Genomic DNA, 16818 nt, shown 5'->3' with positions numbered 1-16818 from the left:
TTTAACTGGATTATTTGTCTTTCTATTATTAAGTTACAACAAATTTTTATATATACACTCTAGATATCAGTCCCTTTTTGATTATATGATTTCCAAACTTTCCCCCCATTCTGTGGGATGTCTTTTCACTTTCTTTACAGTATCGTTTGCAGCACAAAAGTTTAGAATTTTGATTGTCAGTCTTTCAAGTAAAAATAGGTGCCATAAGCAGCAAGTTCAGCCTGCATCTCAATCATGTAAGTGTTTTTCTCTGAGACAACTATCACACTTTGGATACAACACAAGTGTGTATATTTCCCATTTCATCACACGGAATATTAAAAATATGTGTATCCAAAGGTCAAGATTTAATAAAATATTTTTTATTGCTTAATCAAGGATTTTTAAGTGAACTTTTGTTTTGACTGCATGTGTGTGGTGGTGAAGAATATATAACCAAGAGTACAGTTTGGTGCTAATGCCTTAATAATACTAAGGTACAAGCAGTTTCATCCACCATCAGTGTAAATGCAATGCAGTGAAAAAGGCAAATAATGTGTTAGTATTTTTGTGAAAATTGTCTCGACCTCAAATACTCCCTGGAAAGGTTCTCAAGAAGCCTGAGGGGTCTGGTAGACCACAGTTTGAGAACTGCTGCTCAATGATATCCATGTTTGTTTAAAAGGGAAAATAATTTTACATATACATTTTCTCATAATATTGATACTCCTAGAACAACATACAAAAAGGAATATGCGGTGTGTTATCCTGTGATTTTTACCTACCCTGACACATCACTGTATATCCCAGAAAAACAACTAAGTGGGAGGAATTTAGGCAGGAATAATGAAAGGAAATGGGTCTTCCAACATATTTATGAGAAGAAAAAGGCAAATTAGTGGATGATGATGTTTTGTAAAATTATTTACTCTTTATAAATATCCATTCCATTAGAATTCTATTCTCTGAGTAGCAAATAAGATAGACAGGTTTTAGACTGCCCTCTACAAGTGGCCAGTGAAGCCTCTGTCAATTCAAAGTAATCCTGTAGATGCTACCAGTAAAATATATTCAGGGGACCAAAATCTCCCCATAAAAGTCCTTTAGAGAGGTCCATGGACATTACTGGAGAACTACTTAGCCTATCTAAGGATCTTCAAGAACTGATAACTGTGTTAAAGCAAACTTGAAAATAGTTACTGACCATGGCCAAGTTACTGAGACCTAGCCCAGACCTAACATCTTTATTTCCAATTCACACATGTATATCACTGCAAGATGAATTCCCCTAAATCACTCTCATCTTTTCTCAAGAACTTTTAGTAATAATTAAGAGCTAACACCAATAGAGCTCTTAATCATGTGCCCAGCATTATACTGAACAATTTAAATAAAATTTGTCATTTAATCTTCCCAGTAACACAATGAGGTAGGTTCTATGATTCTCCCCCAGAGAGGGGGAAACTTTGGCTTAAAGGGATTCAATAACCTGCCCATAGTTGCTGAGCTTTTGAGTGGCAATGCTAAGAACCAAACCTAGGTTTCAGTTGAAGCTCTCAACCACTGCAGTATTTCTACAGAGATAACTTTGATCTAATAATCACTTAGGGAACTTGGTGATTAAAACATCACACACACACACACACACACACACACACACACACACACACAAAAGTTCATTGGGCACAATTACAAGGCACATGGATCAGAATTTCTAGGGCAATTCTCTGACTGAATCAGGCTTAAGAATCCCTACAAGTTAACTTATTTCCTACAGAATGAAGTAGATTTCTTAAGTCTAAACTCCTCCTCGCAGGATTCTAGGATAAGGGCAAAATTCCTAAAACTGGCTTTCGAAACTCTTCATGATCTGTCTCACCTGAGTGACCCTTTCGGTCTCATCTTGCCCCAAGTCTCGTCTGTTCCAGTTTCTCCTATTCATCATAGGACTTTCCTTTACACAGTATGCACATACTGTTCTTCGGCCTGTGAAGCTTTTCCTTTCTCCCTTTATCTAGTTAACCCCTGCTCTTCTTCAGGCCTCAGCATAACGTATAATTGCTGAGAAAACCTTTGATCTGACCTCTCTGTCTAGATCGAATCCCTACTTATAATCTCTTATAACACTATGTACATTTGTAATTTTTAAGATGTATTTATGTGATTATTCTCCACAAAGGTAACTGTGCTGTTTTGCTCATTATTGTATCCCCAGTACCTAGCTTAGTGCCTGTTCAATAAATATTTGTTGAAAGATATTTAACTTTTAACTATGCTCTACTTAACCAGTCAACCATACTGTTCACTCTTACTCGAGAGACCTACAGTTCTAGTTACAAAAGTTAACTTCTCTGTCTATATCTTTTCATTCTTATCCAGACCCAAGATCCTTCTCTACTTCTTCGTCTACGTAATTCCTCCCATCGCTACAAGGTAGAGACTAAATTTCCCTTGTTTTACAAAGCTCTCTTTAATGCATCAGCCCATAACTGTCTCCTCTACATGTCTACATCGCTCTATTTCTATGCCATTCATTTGGCACTTTATCATATGCTGCCATGTGTGATTACATAATATTGCATATGTAAGTACCTTGTTTTATTTTTTAAAATATAAGCATGATTAGGTAGTTATATCTTGAAGGGTAGTTATAGTTTAATTTGCTACAGGAGTACCAGGCACATCATCACTTAAGTCCTCTAGAAACAACTGCTCAATGAATTAATGAAGAACTTTCTGTGGCCTGCAATTGACAATTCACCTTTAAGGGAAGCTGGATAGTTTATATCATCTTTATGGAATACCTTCAGAATTCATTTTGGCAGACAGTTCAAAACAAGTGTGATGGGAGAAGATTAATATACAATTTTAAATTTCCTGACATTTAGAGCAGTTCCATACTCAGGTATTTCTAAATCCATTACCAAATTATTAATATATTCTATAACTCTTTAGGATAACTCTACACTGTCGATCCTTGTTTTTGTCCTCTGAACTTTGAAGAATATTTAAATATTTTCAGTAGATTAATTTCTATTTCAAAACATATCACTGAGGAAAATTTTTTTTGGCTGTAGTCACATTGTTATTCTCTTGGCTGAGTATCATTTGTCATAAACCTTTAACCCCATGTAAAATGCAGGAGTGCATTTTAACTCATTTTGGGGGGCGGGTAAGATTAAGGTTTAAGTAATTAAGAAATTTTTCTTCAAAATCAGAGAGTAAATTATAATTCCAATTATTCTGAGTCTTATTTGAACATGCAAGAACCAAGAAAAACAAAATTAACAGACGATATTGCAATTCGGGGTATATATGTCAACCGTTTCAAATGCAAGGAATTTCATGAGTTTTATCAATCATGATTTTTGCTCATACTAATTAAAAATACTAAAATTAAAGTTAGATAATAAAACTTTGTCAGTTATCTGTTTCTCTTTAGATGTCCTTATGAACATTTTATATGTAGCTAATTACATTTTTTAACAGCTTTGAGATGTAATTCACATACCAAAAAATTCACTCATATTATGTGTACAATTCAATTTCTTTTAGTGTACTTATAGAGCTGTGCCACCATCACCATAATCTAATTTGTTTTACCTTAAAATTGAGATATAATTCACAAAGTTGTATATCCACCATCCTAAAAAGAAACTTCGTGTCTACTGGCAGTCTCTCCCCATTTATCTCCAACCCTTCCAGCCCTAAGCAACCACTAATCTAATTTCTGTTTCTGAATTTGTTTAGGCTTAACATTTACTATAAATGGAATCATACGGTATGTGGTTTTTGTGGCTCCTTTCACTTAGCAAAACGTTTTAAAATTTATCCATGTTGTCTCATGTGTCAGAACTTCATTCCTTGTTATCGCTTAATAATATTCTATTGTATAGATATACCACATTTAGTTTATTCATTCATCAGTTGATGGGATATTTGAGTTGTTTCCACTTTTTGATTGCTAGGAATAATGCTGCTATGAACATTTGCATATGTCTTTTTGTAGCCATATGTTTTTACTTCTCTTGGGTAGATACTAAAGAGTGATATTACCAGGTCAGCTGCTAATCATACTTAAGATGAAAAACAGCATTTTCTTTTCTTCTATTTCAAAATTTTTCTATTTTTTGACACAGCCAGGAAACAGAATTTTCATGAAAATGTTAATATCCTTTTTTTAAAAAAGAAATAATAAGGTTAATCTGCACACAGTTTTGCTATCAACAGAACTATGCATATTGTTTTACAATTTTGGGTTCAAATAGAAATTCTAAGATGAGGTGAGAACTCCTTTTAATGTAAATCATAAAACTAAATTGAGTCTGCACTGGCCTACTTAATCAATATGTCAATCAAATTCTATTCTTTTGGGCAGTATGTATATATTCATCTGCTTGTAGCTGACAACCGCCTAAGAGATAAATGCACAGTAAGGGAGGGCTTATGCAATAGGAGGAGCAATAGAAATTCTTAAAAAAAAAAAATCAAACACTCTTATTAAATTAAACACCTACTCCCTCCCCTAGCAGGGGGCCTGTTTCTCATTTCAGGAGAAAAAGATGAAACATTAATTATAATTCCTCATGTAATTTCCCAAAGCCTTTCATAAATTGGAAGTCAAATAAACTTCTGGTCACATGTTATTTTTGTTTTCTTTTCCCCCCAGCAATGTACACTCTAGTTCGAATATACTCAGGAAGCAAACTTTAAGCAGTATTAAGGGCTGCCTGTAAAATTCTACATTAAAAAAAAAAAAAGCTTAAAACACATTTTAATTTTTTAAAAAATCAAATATCTTGCGGCAGAAATTAGGCATAATCAAGGGGAAACTACCAGAGGTCCCACCAATCAGAGCACTAGAGAACGCCACAGGTCGTCCAAAAGACGCATTCGTTTTAGCCAACAGCTCTGTCCTCCCGCCAAAGCTGTCCCTAGAGCGTCAGAGAATAACTCAACCAGAAATTTACGATTTTTCTCTTTTGATCCCCCACCCCGACACACACACACATCCACCTGCTTGAAGGTTGCGGCAAGACGAATAGAAACGGTTAACAGTGACCAGCAGCAGCAGAGAAACAAATACCCCTGACGACCTACAGCTGAGTAAGCAAGAGCTGTTTATTCACGAACATGTTCCATTTGGAGACTGTAGGCAAGCCTTTGAAAGCCCAGGCACAATTTAGAAGGTTCCTAGAGAGGGAGAGAATAATCTTTTCTCCCCAGCCTCCACCCCAGAACACACACCGAGAGTCTCGGGAGAGAACCAGCTGATCAACGCAGCCCGTGCCCACTTGCCCCCTTAGGAATAACCACACGCACCACAGCATCAAACCCCTTGCGGGGTTTGTGGAACTCCCCAGATGAGCTCAGACGCGGCAAAGGTTGGCCCCAGAGCCAAGGGCTCAGAAAGCGCTGACACCACGGCCGGGGCTGAGGACCCCGAAGAGAAATGGCCCTTTTGCCCCCTCCCCTCACCTGGCTCTGTCCCACCTGAGAGCAAATGCTGACGAGAAAAGAAACAGGCAGGGAGGGCTGACCTTGTTGCTACTGACAGTGGAGCGGCACATCCTGCTGCTTCCTGAAAAGCGGCCCGAAGGACATTTTCCCCCCTGGAGGAAGGAAACGGGAGGGCGCCGGCCGGGCGGCGACGGGCGCGGCGGTGGTCGGGGCGGGCTGTGCAGCCTCTAGCGGGGACGGTCCGAGGACTACATCTCCCAGGCTGCTCTGGGTTGCCTTGCGTCGTGACCCCGGCGCGCACGGAGGCGGTGACTCTTACCTCACAGAGGTAGCTCCTCCGCCGGCAGCAACTCGGCGCCCGCGGTCCATGGACCGGAACCCCGGGCCGACGGGCAGGAACCCGGGCCGCAATCGTCGCCTCCCCGCCCCAAGCTCCTCCTCTTCGCTCCCCACCGCCTCCTCCGGACTCTCGCAGGCTGCGCACTGCCGCTGCCGGGCTCGCGGAGCCGCCGGGAGAGACTGGGTGGCGGGTTCGCGGCTGCTGCCAGACTGAGGCCTACTCCGCCACCTCTCAGTGCTATTGTCCCTGGGCCGGGCCCTGACCGAGTCCACTGGCAGGGCGCGAGTGCGCCGGCTCCGCGGAAGATGCCGGACCAAGCCCTACAGCAGATGCTGGACAGGTATAGACGGCTTTGGGGGAGCACGCGAGCCGCGGACAGTCGCTCTGGCCCTACCCGCGCACGTCCTCGAGGCTCTCGTGAGCGGAGCCGGGCGTGCGGGGAGGAGTTCTACGACCTGGGGGCCGGGTGAGGGGCAGAAAGTTTGGAGTCCGTACTTGGGGGAGGACAGAGGCGGCGGCCTGGGTGTGTAGACTTAAAGCGAAACTTAAAGAGTGGCGTCTCCTTTTGTTGGAACGCCTTTTTGCGTGTTAACCCGCAAAATTAGTTTCTTTTTCTATTTCTTACTCTCTTCCCTCCCCTTCTCCAAACGATGTTATAACGTGTTTGTCAGCGATGTCACTGACAAGAAGAACCAGAGTATCTTCCAGGGGGAATGATCCTCCTACAACTTTAAGACTCTTTCCAAAACCGAGGATAAGCATTCTTTTGGAAAGCCTACAAATAGGCTTGCTTCATCCTCCTCCTCCTCCCCATCCCATCCCCACCCCCCATACACTGTCAGAGTATCCGCAAGGGAGCATTAACGGTCAGACCAGAGTAGAGGTTATGGAAAACATCCATATGCGTCCAACATTGAACACTTAGCATATTTTACAACTCGTTGAGTTCACTGAGAAAGTTTCATCTTATGTTGGAGCCAGAGTTACCTGTTCCTGGTGGCTTTCCAGTCGGTAAAACTTTTTGTGAAATTGGCTGCATCGTTTTCTGCTGTTCAAATTCTAGTCCATGGGTTATCTCAAGAGTTTTCGGAGCCTTAATCCCCTATTTCCTCTTAGCCAGGTCAATTTCCAGACTTAGCCAGTGCTAAAGGCTAATACATAATGTTTGTGGTTGCTTATAACTCGATGGACTACTTGCCACCCGATTCAGCAAGTGGTACTGCTCTTTGTGCTGAGTAAATGTCCATCTGTAAACTATTAAATGAAAGGCCTCCCTTAATTAAAATTATATCCAGTTAAACGCTATTTGGATCTGCTCCACCCAGAACACAAATCACTCAAGAATACATCTCTCAGAGTGAGATATTTCCTTTGGAGCTTAGAATTTTGAGACATATAAGTTAATAGAAATCATGTTACTGACTTTTTCAGTTGGGGTGACCCAGTGATTAATACAGCTGACCTTGAGGTCATCTTTCAGGTCAGATTATATTGGCTACTCCTTTTTTATGTAAGTCTAGAAGCTCTTTGAAGGCAGAAACTTATTATTTATCTTGAATCCTAGAACAGAGCCTGGTATTCAGTAGGTCTTAATAAATATTTGTTTTGTAAACAAATGCATGACTTCTTTTTTTTTTTTTTTTTTTTGTCATTTTCCCCAGTTGTCTAGTTGGGTTTTTCTTGTATTACAATTTAGCATACTGGTAAACTGCATAGGACTACTAAAATATGCCTAGAAGAGACCACCTCCTGCTCTATTCTAATGTAGGATAATTAAATATTATGTAATTAAATATTTTTTCTTCTGAGGGCCTACTGCTTTCACTTTTACATAGGTGACTCTTAGAAAAGTTTTTATGTTCAAATGCTGACTTGGCTTTTATATGCTCCTTGGAGATTTCCATAAGAGTGAAAGGCCAATACATACTAGTAAGACATTTAAAACTTCTCAACAGAAACTTGGAAATTCTGGCTGCATTCACTGAAGCACATACTGTAATACTGGCTTACACTCATCTTCTGTACATTTTGGTTTTGCTTTAAGGTAACAGTCAAAGATCTTTATTGTCTAAGTCAAAAGTTGGCAACCTGCCTTCAAGTTAGAATCACCTGGGGAGCATTTTAAAATATGGTTGGATGCCTGGCTCAAAACCAGTTAGATCACAAATTTCTGAAGGATGGGGCCTGAGCATCTATATTTTCAAAAGCTTTGTAGATGTTTCTGATGTGGTTGAAAACCACTACCTTAAACCTTAAAGAGATTATTTCATGATAAGAGATAATACAGTTTAGTGAAAAAATAACGTGCTAATTTAGAGACAAATCTTGAAGTTTTCATTTTGCCACTTAATAGCTATGCAACTTTGGAGTCAAATTCTGAGGCTATACATCATTTATAAAATGAGAAGATGCTATCTCACAGGGTTACATTAAATAAGAATACATATAAGTACTTTATAAAACAATAAAATGTCATTCATATGTTAGGCACACAGACAGTACTTAAGATTCTAGTGTAACAAATCATTGTGGCAATTTTCTCCCCATCTCCTTTATATTTGCTACCATTTTAATCTGGGCTGGCCCGATATGCAAGTTGAACATGCCGATATGCAAGTTGAACACAAAGATACTTGATGGGTTCATTTGAAGGATACTGACAAGCCCAATAGACTAAAATATGTCAGCCTATTAGGGCCCAGAATTCTCGCCATGAATTTGGCTTCCCCCCAGCTTGGTCTTTGGGTAGCAATTTTTGAGGCACAGAATTTAGCTCTGAAAGCTGTGCATATGTTTATTTCTTCAATGTTGGTTTTATCCTTGAGAAGACTAAAGAAATGTGTGTAACACATATTTTTCTTTTTCTTATAGGTTAAAAGTTAGGTATTTTATAGTGAATTAATTATTAAACATTTGTATTTATTGAATTTAATAAATATTGAGTGCCTATCTATGGTTGGTACCATTCTAGGCCCTTGATAACATGGTAGTGAACATAACCAAAAATGCTCGTATGGAGCTTAAATTCTAGTGAGGTTTGTGTCCCATAAACTCAAATAAATGATTATGTTTAATTGTAACATGCATGGTATGTTCAGTTTATACCACTTAATCTTTCAGGGTTTTTAAACTAATGGCAACTTAATAACAAGTTAAATTGCCTTGTCTTTTGTGAATAACTAAATTTAGCAATTATTTATCTCGATAAATTTTATTGTAGTATTTGTAGGTGGAAAGTATATGTAAAGATTTTGCCTTTCATTTTTATAAACAGTAAGCAACTGTTGTGTGTAAATTTATTTGAGCTTTTTAAATTGCTGTGGGTAAATAGTTATTTGAGGGTAATGGGAAAGGGGGTGGTTTACAAGTGTTATTAATGATTTGGGGTCACACAGATCATTGCCCCGAAATGATAACCATTTATAAACTCAAACCCTTTATATTAGGCTTTCTGAACCCTGGTCAGTTTTTCTTTCCTTCATTGCCACACTTTTTTCAGGAGACATCTGTTCTATATCACAATTTACGTTCTCATTTTATATTTCTCAAATTTCTCAGATTAAATGTATAGAGAATACAAAGAGTATTCTAACAAACTACAGGAATGGACCTTCGGTTCAAAGTCTGGGCCTACTAAGAAATGTTTCTGGAAATGACTTTCATGTACCCTATCTTCACAGTAAACACTCAGAAATTTGTTGAGGTTGTTTTGCATCACTTGCACCTGGTGAGTAGGCAGGAACTGTAGCCAGTGTTCCCCGAATAGTCAGATGAAGCAAGGAAAATAATCTGCTCCCTGCCCCACTTCTGCAATACAAAGTGATTTAGAATCTTCACTTTGAGAGGATATTATCAACTGCAGATATACATCCCTTTGGTGAATGAACAGTATTCTGGGAACATGCTATATTTATCTTCTGATTTATATAATCATCTTAGTTTCCATTAAAGCAACTTCTCATTCTCTTAGTTGACATCTTTTCCTTAATCACCTCTATCCCATTTTGACAATTACAGAGTAATACCTGGAATTAAAAACCATTAGCAATTAAGTTATATTTGCTTCCATCTATATGTAAAAATATGGAAACTTCACAGATAAAGCCCCTTTATCTCTTCTGTATGGGACTATCCCCAGTCCCATGTCATCTCATCATCTCTACTCCACTATCATAAATGGGTTTATATTTTTCCAGTCTTCTTTGTTTAATGCTTGTATGTATAGTATATATAATAAATAGTTTTGTTTTTGTTTCTAAAATTTAAATCAATCTACATTTGCTTTTTTAAATATTGTTTTGAACTCTGACATACAACAATTAAAGAATATATATATTCATTATCTTAACATATCATTCTTCTTTTTAAATCCATTCCTCCGTTAATGACCTTTAGGTTTTTGTTTTCTCTTTATTATTTCTCCTTATAATTTGACTTCCATTCCCCTTTATTCTTAGCTCTACTAAAAATATACTAAAGGTCACCAATAATTTCTTAATCAGTAAACCTAATGACTTTTTTTCTTGGTTCTAATGTCTAATATAATGAAGATGAAACTGATGGCCAATATCCCCTAACTTCTTCAAACTATGTTCTATTATACCATACTATTTCTTTATCTTGTGCTTTCCCCCTCCTTATGTATCACCTTTCTTTTACTCCATTCAGTTACTTAAGTATGGTTCAATCTTCAGCACATAATCATTATTCTCTGAAAAGTGTACCCCCTTATCTCACTTGCACTTCTATTTGATGTGTCTTTTTTCCTTATCTCTTTCCACATTTTAGTGTATCATTTCTAGCTGCCTAGTAGACATTTCCACTTATGTATACACAGTATTAATAGCACCTTATCTAAACTACTGATATTTCCCTGGCTTTACTTATCTTGACTTCCCAATTTTTAGTCTTTGATAGACCTTTCTTCTAGTCTACCAGCTGTAAAACCTAAATCTACTTGCTTATCAAATATCGTGGATTCTTCTGCCTCTGACTCCAGTTTTTCTCTTCTACTTTGACTTACAGAATGTCCTGGCTAATGAGAATTAGCCAGGACATAAGTATAATCATGTCATTTCTATGTTTTAAAATCTGCCATTTTCTACATCACCTATAGGGTAAACTGTAAACTTTTAAGACCCCAGTGAAAGGGTTTAGATCTACTAATATAATCCAACCCCAACCTACCTTAACCATACTCCACTTCCTTGTCCTCTGAATGTATCCTGCTCTTTAATCTCCTGATGTTTGCTTTAGACAACTTCTCTTTTAACATGTAGCTAACTCTTACCCATCTTTTAATGCAGCTCATATATCACCTTGAAGCATTACACAACTCCTTCAGACAGAATGAGTTATTATTACTTCCTGTGTTTGCATAGAACCTTTATGCGTCCATTATAGTATATCACATTGTATTGTAAATATGGTAATGCACTTGTTCCATGTCTCAGAGCCTTCCACACTCACCCTTTACCACCACCACCTTACACATTCAACTGGAAGTTCGCTGGCAACAGAAACTATTCCCTATCCTATTTCTCCAGAAGGACCTGATACATTGGAAACACTGTCGAATCTCAGTGTCTTTTCATTCTTTGACATATCAGTGCTTAGAATAATTCCATAGAACACCATTTTAAAAATCATCTCATTTGCTCAAAACCTGTATTTTCTTATTGCTTATTAAGTTCACATCCTTGAGCCTGGCCTTCAAGACCCTGCATAATCACATTTATTGTTTTTCCTATTATGTTCAAGACACTGAGTATGGGGCTGGCACCAACTACCTTTTTAAAGTGTTACTTCTCTTTAAGAATGAGTATGTAAGTATGTGTCTTTTGCCCAGGTCAAACTGATTTGCTCATTGTCCTCTAAATGCGAGGTATTATTTTCAACATCTTGTCTTTTAAAGCTCTACTCATTCTTCAAGACCCAGCTTAGGTTCTGCCTTATTTAGAAAGCTTTTCTAACTATTTCTGCCAGAAATAATTTTCACCTTTTCTAGCAGTACTTTACATGCCATACATACATGCCTCCCAACTCTTTACATTGCATAATGCATAAGATGATAAGAGATGATAGTATTTATATGGCACATTGGAATAGACTGGAATGGGTTTAATCCCTGGTGAAAGCTTATGACTGCTTAAAAGTACCCTAGCAAAAATGAAACATCATTTCTTGTACTGGCTACAATTTCCTAAGAAATGAGAAATGGAAATTTTTATTAGAATACATTATGCATGTGGCAGCATGGTGCAGTGAAAAAAGTTGAGTCAAGGCCTAGATTGCCTCAGTGCCTCTACTTAACCATGAGGCTGTGACAGATTATGTTACCTCTCTGGGCTTTAGTTTCCTTACTTATTTAAGATAAAAATAATTATGTTTGCAGAATTTATTAAGATCATAGACAAAAGGCACAGGATGGATATATGTCAATAAATAATTCCTTTTATTGTGGTATATTTCCCTTCAGCTTTGCCCTTTGTTAATATATCATGATTGTGGTTATATCTCTTTGATGAATCTAGATACTTCCAGTCAACTTAGATGAACAAAGAAATTTTTAGTCTTATTGGTATAATTCCTACTCCAGAATACATGGGATATGATGCTTTTAATCCTGAGACAAAGCAAGCATTGTTAAATGGAATCTTCCTTCCATTAACCAAAGTATGGATCTTTAAGCATGTTCTAAACTAAAGTATTCTCTTACCATACAACAATCACGCAAATATATTGTTAAGGCACCATATATAATAGAACAGCAGGAATTTAAAAGCTTGTTTCATTGCTCTCTCCTGTATCCTGGAATTGTATTCTTTTACACTCCAGTTTTTATCAAAGTGATCTCTAGAATAGAAGCCTATGGTTTCCCAGATGTTTCTAATAATCCAAAATAAACACCTGCAATTTGAATCTGCAAAGATAGATTACTGCCAGCTGTGTACATATCTATCTTGCTTAGTTAATTTATGTTCCAGCGAGAAACTATTTTGTTGATAAGTTCCCCCCCTTTTTTTTCCCCACATACTTTTTAAATAATTAACTTAGTTTATCATATCAACAGTGGAGACTCACAAGTCAACCCTATGAAGTAAGGTTATCTTTGTCATCCATCCTTTCTCAACTGATTTGTAATATCTTTATCTTAAAATCTTTCTATTCCAACCACATTGGAATTGTCCATGACCACATGTTCATTTCTATCTCTGAACTTGTTGATGCTATTATTCTTATTTTGAATACTCTTATTTTTTTCACTCCTTAGTCCAACTTGAATTATCATTTGTAGTTCTCTCCTTTTTATGAAACTTCAGCTATTTCATCCTGTGTTTCTTATTGTTTTCATCACATTTCTGTGTTACATATGGTCTCTAACACCTTTTCTTGGCACTTAATGTTTTATGTGATAGTTTTCATGTGATCTTTCTATGCATATATTTGTTTCTTACGGCATCAAATAATGTATTTAGTAGATACTCAAGTTGATTCAGGAGATCTTGAACAATCTTAGATTTAAGGCAACCAAGCCATGTATTCCTTGAACTGTTTATAAATTTTATAAATTTTACCATTAGGATATATAGCTGGGGAAAAGTTATAATTTTAAAATTATATCGAAGTCATGTAGAATTCAATGACTAATCTTTTATAAAGAGTGGCATGTTATATATACAGATTAGTGATATTACCAATACCAGTAAGACTGTACATTTAAGGAATAAGTAATATTCTTTAATTTTGTCTAGTTCTCCTTTCTTATCTCTACGTTATAATAGTGATTTGTTCTTTGATCACTGAACCAATCATGATAATTCCCAGATCTACATTTATGTACTTTGTACACTAATGTGCCCCAACTTGGCTGGTAGGAGGGTGTGAAAGTAAATCATGAGTGTGTACAGAAGCAAGCAAGAGGCATTTAGAAAAGCTAGTGGAAGGACAAGAAGGGTGGAAGAAAATGAGAGGATTTGAATGAATGTCTTAAGCAATGGATGGACTATGGAAAACTGGGAGTTGGTTAGGAAACCAGGACTTTTTCTATTGAATACCAGGGTGCCAAGCAGAATTGTTTTATGTGTTAATTTAGGTAAGAAAATGCATCCATAAAATCTAGACATAGATGTAAAGTTGACACTTTTCATCTTTATCAATGCCATTATTGCTAGTGTTCATTTGGTGGTTAAATATGTGTCAGACAATTCTTAAACAGTTTCATGATCATTTGTTTAATCCTTCATATTAGATTTTAACATAAAATCTTTCTATGCTTAGAGCACCTTGGGCAGTCTGGTTAAGTGTATGGGGTCCTTCTCAGGATGTTTTGAAAGAATAAAACAAAGTGCATAGAATCAAATGAAACCAAATGTGTTGAAATAAAGCTATCAAAGTATTAAAAACCTGACATTAGTACTATGGGTTTTAATATAAGATCTAATGGTGGGTCTGAAAACTAATCTCAAATTAGCAATGAGCTAACTGTTATTTGGAGATCTGCATAGCTGTAAAGTAATATGAAAATTTCTGGTCACTGTTCTAATTTCTAATTGCTATACTAATATTACTATGATTTGCTTACATTCACCATTGAAGGAAAATAAAATTTTATTTAGAGGTTAGCGAAAATAAAGATATAATTTTTTCCCCATCCGAATTTACCAATCTCCATAAGTTTTTCATGGATCCCAGATTGAGAAGTCCTGCCTTAAAACTCTGAAGAGATTCTGTCATTAAATGTATAAGTGGTGGGCAAGGATTTGAATTCAGGCAATCTGGCTCCAAAGCCCGGGTTCTTTAACCAGTTAGAATATCCTGAACTCGCATAATCTTTTCCTCTGATTTAATCAGCTGTTTCCCTTAGAAGAAATGTTCTTAAAAACCAAATAATTTTAAAACGTTTAAATTGAATGTAAAATGAAATTTCATTTCTACTTTATGATGACTTGAGAAGACAAAGGGAAGAAATAAGAAAAAAAGAAATAAAGGCTAGAACAGATGTTCTCAAACTTTAACACAATCACCCAAAGGGCTTGTTAAACATAAATGTTAGTGCTTCCTCAAAAAATTAAAAATTGAATTACCATGTGATCCAGCAATTCCACTTATGGGTATAAACCCAAAAGAATTGAAAGCAGCGTCTCAAAGAGATATTCATACAGCCATATTCATAACAGCATTATTCATAATCGCTAAAGCATAGAAACAACCCAAGTGTCTATTAGCTGATGAATGGGTAAGCAAAATGTAATATTTGCATACAGTGCACTATTATTCAACCTTAAAAAAGGAAGGATATTCTGTAGTATGCTACAAAGTAGATGAAAGTTAAGGATATTATGCTAAGCGAAATAAGCCAGTCACAAAAACAGACAAATACTGAATGATTTCACTTATATGAGGTACTTAGATTAGTCAGAATCATAAAGACAGTAAGTGCAATGGAATTTGTCAAGGGCTGGGGGAAGGGGAGAATGGAGATGTTTTTTAATAGGTGCAGAGTTCCAGTTTTACATGATGAAAAGAGTAATGGGGATGGGTGGTGATGATGGTTGCACAACAATGTGAATGTGTTTAATAGACTGAACTGTGTATTTACAGGTTGGGATGATAAAATGTTAAATGTATTTTACCACAAAAAAAAGAAAAATGATTTAAAATAAAAAAATTAGAAATAAAATCTTTAAATGTAGTATCAGGTCCCACCTCCAGAGTTTCTGATTCTGTAAATCTGGAGTGGGGCCTGAGAGTTTGCATTTCTAGCAAGTTCTCAGATGATGTTTGTGCATTCACACGGAACACTGCTTTCTGAGAGATTGGAAGATGGAAAAGAACGAGGGGGAAAATGACTTAAAGAGAAACTCTTAAGATTTTGGTCAGAAATTACAACTCTTCTCCAGTGTGGACTTTGAAAGTTTTTTGGCTTTGTTCTTTCAAATGGAAAATAACTAATTATTCTCACCTTTTATGGATATTCAAATTGCCATCTCATAAGTCATATTAAAATATATGATAATTTGAATTAAAGCAGAATTGTTATATTGATCCTGAAATGCCAATATAATGACATTATCAGTAAAAATTAATTTCAAAACATTTGGTTTTAACTTTGTTGGCTATTTTTATCCAAGAAATGACCTGATGCAATAGCAGAATCAAGAGCATATTTTGCCCAGTGTGAGAAATAGAAAAGCATATTTTGCCCAGTGTGAGAACTAGAAGAGCATATTTTGCCCAGTGTGAGAAATAGAAATAGAAAAGTACTTGTAGTAGTGGGAATTAGGTTTATTTAAGTCTTTTCCACTCAAATTTCAGTCAATAGGAAACAAAGCTGTTGACAACAAATACTATGTGTACTTATAAAAGTTGTTTAGAGTTTAGAGTTAAATGATTGTTTTAGGGCCATCTCTTATATCTGGTTTCTCACACTATCAAAATTGTTTGGGTTGCACATGATAGCAAATCTGTCTGAAACTGGTTAAGCTAAAAATATATGTATATATATGGGTTTATGTAATGGAACACTGCAAGAGTATATTTAGTTTTAAGCACAGTTTGATCCATGTCTCAAAGCCATCAGTTTCCATCTTTCAGCTTCCTCTGGCTTCCTTAGGCTCCACGTGGTGGCTCTCCTGGCAGCAATAGCCTCACACCCTTATTTTGTCTCACACTTTCCTGCTTTCAAGCCCAATAGAAAAGAGAAAGTTTGTGTACCAACTTTCCCAGCAAAAATTCTGAGGTTCACTCTGACAAAACCAGCTTTATGGGCACATCCTCTCAATCACTGTAATCTTGGGGATGGGATACCCCTTAAACCAATCTAAAGATTACTCTTCCTAAAGCTGGGGATGGAGGAGGACTAACTGCCTAAACTATAACATCCATAGATGGTATCGGAGGGAGGAGGAGTATTCCATAGAAAGTGTGGATTACTGTTTGTTTCTAAGAAAGAGTAGAAATTGTGCTATACATTAAAGCACAAATTTCTACTTTCCCCTCCATTCTAAGTTCTGGAGAAACTATAAGCCCATCTTTTT

General features: G+C 36.7%; 2 protein-coding genes across 4 annotated transcripts in view; one reads left to right on the top strand and one right to left on the bottom strand.

Moving 5' to 3' along the window:
- The window catches only part of CPEB3 (cytoplasmic polyadenylation element binding protein 3), a 165525-nt gene extending 159641 nt beyond the window's left edge, over positions 1–5884 (bottom strand). Inside the window, exon 1 of one of the 3 annotated variants that reach the window (XM_039871733.1) lies at positions 5759–5884. The gene's annotated coding sequence lies outside the window, so the exon portion shown is untranslated. Of the gene's footprint in view, positions 1–5472; positions 5708–5758 lie in introns of those variants that run through there. The other 2 variants (XM_039871734.1, XM_039871731.1) reach the window with 2 other exon arrangements.
- Positions 5757–16818, top strand: part of MARCHF5 (membrane associated ring-CH-type finger 5) — a 49709-nt gene continuing 38647 nt past the window's right edge. The window contains exon 1 of the mRNA XM_039871737.1: positions 5757–6119. Coding sequence (XP_039727671.1) covers positions 6085–6119 — 35 coding nt within the window. The 5' untranslated portion in view covers positions 5757–6084. The remainder of the gene's footprint in view (positions 6120–16818) is intronic.

Source organism: Pteropus medius, unplaced genomic scaffold, assembly GCF_902729225.1.
Source record: "Pteropus medius unplaced genomic scaffold, Ma_sr-lr_union100, whole genome shotgun sequence".
Taxonomy (NCBI): Eukaryota; Metazoa; Chordata; class Mammalia; order Chiroptera; family Pteropodidae; genus Pteropus; species Pteropus medius.
Note: the sequence above shows the minus strand (reverse complement) of the source record. Positions and strands in the feature narration are given on the sequence as shown.